Below are 3,170 nucleotides of genomic sequence, written 5' to 3' on the forward strand. Positions count from 1 at the left end.
ACCAAGAGGTGTTTATTAAAACAAACTGGAGGCTCCAGAGAAGCAGCATGAAGCTGTTTAACACACACAGACCCAACACTCCTGCTGAGGGAGGATACATTTCCAAGTTAGGGCCAGTGTAAGAGGCTCTTGCAGAGGGATCCGAGACAGGGAAAGAACAAGGGGCTCACTGAGAAGGAGGAAGTTGTCAGGAGAAGGTGAAGTGAAGCAGCAAGTAGCACTCAGACAGATGATGGTCAGTGTAAATCCCTCAGAGATGGATCTACTAAGCACCACCTCGATATTGCTCAAGAGGGAATTCAAGCAAAGCATCGATCTCTAATAGAGCAGGTCAGTACATTTACACATTTCAGGGCTCTACCAATCTCCCCTCTCCCCCCAGGCACCCAAACATGGGGCTCATCATCTCTCTCATCAAATTAGAGCAGTGGGAGTAGCCCCTAAAAGGCTGAAGACTCAAAGGGTTGGGGTTACATGAGTGACGACACAGCCATGTTATGTCTCTGGGCTCCATGGCTCCTATTTCTTTCTGCCTCCTCTTTCCTTGAGGGCCAGGTGGATAAGGGAGCCACTGGTCATGTTGTAATAGGCCAGAGAGTTCGAGTCCTTGATGAAGATGCCCTGAGGAGAGGAGGAAAAAACACAGTCAAAGCAGAACTCTTAATGCTCTCTTCCCACAAACCCCAGAGCCGAAGCCCTCCCAGCAATGGTGACAGAACAATGAGGCTTTGGAAAAACCAGGAGATCCTAGTGTCTTGCAAGACAGGCACTGGAGGAGGTGGGGACGCCAGGAATGGCACAGGAGAACCAGTGGACAATACACCCCAGATACCTTCACACACACACACACACACACACATACACACACACACACAGAGTCACCACCATGAGTGAAGTTATTTAGAATCCCAGAATCCCAGCCTGGTTTGGGATGAAGGGTCCTTAAAACCCCCCCCGCCCCCACCCCCTGCCACAGGCAGGGACCCCTTCCACTAGAGCAGGTTGCTCCAAGCCCCTGTGTCCAACCTGGCCTCAAATGCTTCCACACTTCCTTTCTCACCAAGGGTTAACACAGTATCTGCCCACAGATGAACTCCCAAGTGTGCAAAGTTCACTGCTCAGGCAGCAGGTTGTGCCTGTGCATGACTGGAACCAAGACTCCCCCCTGCAGTCCTGTGTCCACCTCTGGGGCAACAAGACAAGAGGGTCATGGAGATGCTGGAGCAAGGCCAGAGGAGGCCTTCTCAGGGCTTCCAAGTTACTCTCACCCACCTTCCTTAGCGCACACAACAGCTCAGCAAGGGCACAGGGACACAATGACTTGTCAACCTGCCCCAGTAAAACAAAGGCTGACTTCAGAGAAAGCCACCAAGCCCAGAGGACCCATTTGCTGCAGCACCAACGCAACAGTCCACTGATGCCACCTATTCAAAGCTAGTCCTGCTGTCCTGGTGTGCAGTTCTGGATCCCAGTGTGCTGCATAAACAGGAACAACATTCTCTCTGCTCCCTGCAGCACCCCAGTAAGTGCATTACCAACTTCTTCTGGTAAAAGTCAGTTTGTGTGCAAGAAAGCACTACCATAGCAAGCAGCATTCCAAGGGCTTCTACCCACCTCGTACTGCAGCTTCTGCTTCCCAGCCGGCATCCCTGTTGCCTCGTGGATCTTCACCTTTATAACAGACACCTGGGGAGAAGCAAAGAGCTTGTTCAGGGGGTTTCCCTGTTGTGTGGCTGTCCCCACTGCTCCCCACACACCACATCCCCCCCACCATGGGAGGATACAGCGCGGGGAGCATCCGACGTTTACAGCTCCCACCACCAGGTCAGCTCCTGCTCCTCAAGGGGAGAGGCTCGGAGCACAGGGAGGAAGGGAACAGCCAGGTCTGTGTGCTACGTGCCTGGTCTGAGAGGGGCAGGGTGAACACCAGCACTTGGCCGTTCAGCTTCCATTCCGTCTTGTCCTGCATGTTGGGAACCTGGACTTTGACCGTGACTGGGCCCTGGAGGAAACACAGATAATGTCTCAAGGTGAGGAGGCTTCACTGCGTGATAACCAAGTGCCAGGCACAGTGTTTGCTCCCAACACCAGGCACCTATCTTGAGCTCTCCGTAAACACACACAAGCCTCAACGCTGGGAAAGTGCCTTCACTGCTCCCAAAACAAAGCATTTTGCTGGATTTCTCTCATGCCTCCCTCTGTTCATGCACTGATCATCAGGCACCACAGGCACTCACAGCCCTCCTGAAGGACTCAGAACAGCACATGCTGATGGCACCCCTCAGGAGAAGATGCAGTGCAACACCCAGTCCATGCTGCTATGGAATACTCACATCACCACAGTCATGCTGACACCGAGATATTGAATCTCCTTCCACCTCCAGCTCAGCAGTTCTTAAAACCTTATTAGCACCTTTAGCTCTTCCTTGCATCACCATAAACCCACCTCTCCCTGCCCTTAAGTGCAGAAGGGCACCATCTCCAGACACTGAGGTGGGGGTGAAGTGCTGCATCGCTCTTCCCAGCAAGGCACAGAGCACTTTGGGAATGCCAGCAGGAAGGAGCCACCTTGGGAGGTCACTCCCTTGTGCACACCAGCTCCTCTCCATACAGTGAACTGGCTTCACACCCCTGTGGGGCTGCAGGTCCCAGAGTGTGAGCACTCTGGTGCTTCTCCGTGAGCAGCCATACACACACGTACCTTGTTCCTGCGCAGGAACTCCTCCTCTGGGATGAGGCTGTCCTCACTCTTCAGCTTCTTCGAAACGGGCTCATCCTCCATGGGTGGAGGTGGGTGCACAGGAGGCATCGGTGCCGGGGAGGGAACTGGAGCCACGGGAGGAGCAGGAACAAAGGCTGGAAGGGGGCAGAGGGACACAACACAACGTGCAGTCAGCGCTGAGCACTCAGCAGGCACCCCTCACACACACACACTCTCTCTGGGCAAACCAGCAAGGGCTGAAAATAAACGCCAGTGTGCACGGAAGAAGTTCACAGAACCAACAGCAACATGCAAACTTCAAACATTAGATCTTTTATAGAGGGAAACAGGCCACAAAGAGACAACAAGCAGCAAAATAGCTTCCTGCAGATCCTGCAGAAAAGGAAGCTGGGCAGGCAGCAGTGCCAGCACCTCGCTTTAAAGAAGAAGGCAAAAGAAGTAGAAATGG

General features: G+C 53.3%; 1 protein-coding gene across 1 annotated transcript; it reads right to left on the reverse strand.

Moving 5' to 3' along the window:
• Positions 1-432: 432 nt before the first annotated feature.
• Positions 433-2,856, reverse strand: LOC104408303 (splicing factor 3A subunit 1-like; the record flags this gene model as incomplete). Its single annotated transcript, XM_010017857.1, has 4 exons — positions 433-621; positions 1,615-1,686; positions 1,901-2,002; positions 2,702-2,856. Coding segments are annotated over 4 exons (431 nt in total), but the record flags the coding sequence as incomplete, so codon positions are not given.
• Positions 2,857-3,170: the final 314 nt, after the last annotated feature.

This window comes from Nestor notabilis, unplaced genomic scaffold (genome assembly GCF_000696875.1).
Source record: "Nestor notabilis isolate BGI_N333 unplaced genomic scaffold, ASM69687v1 scaffold22957, whole genome shotgun sequence".
Taxonomy (NCBI): domain Eukaryota; kingdom Metazoa; phylum Chordata; class Aves; order Psittaciformes; family Psittacidae; genus Nestor; species Nestor notabilis.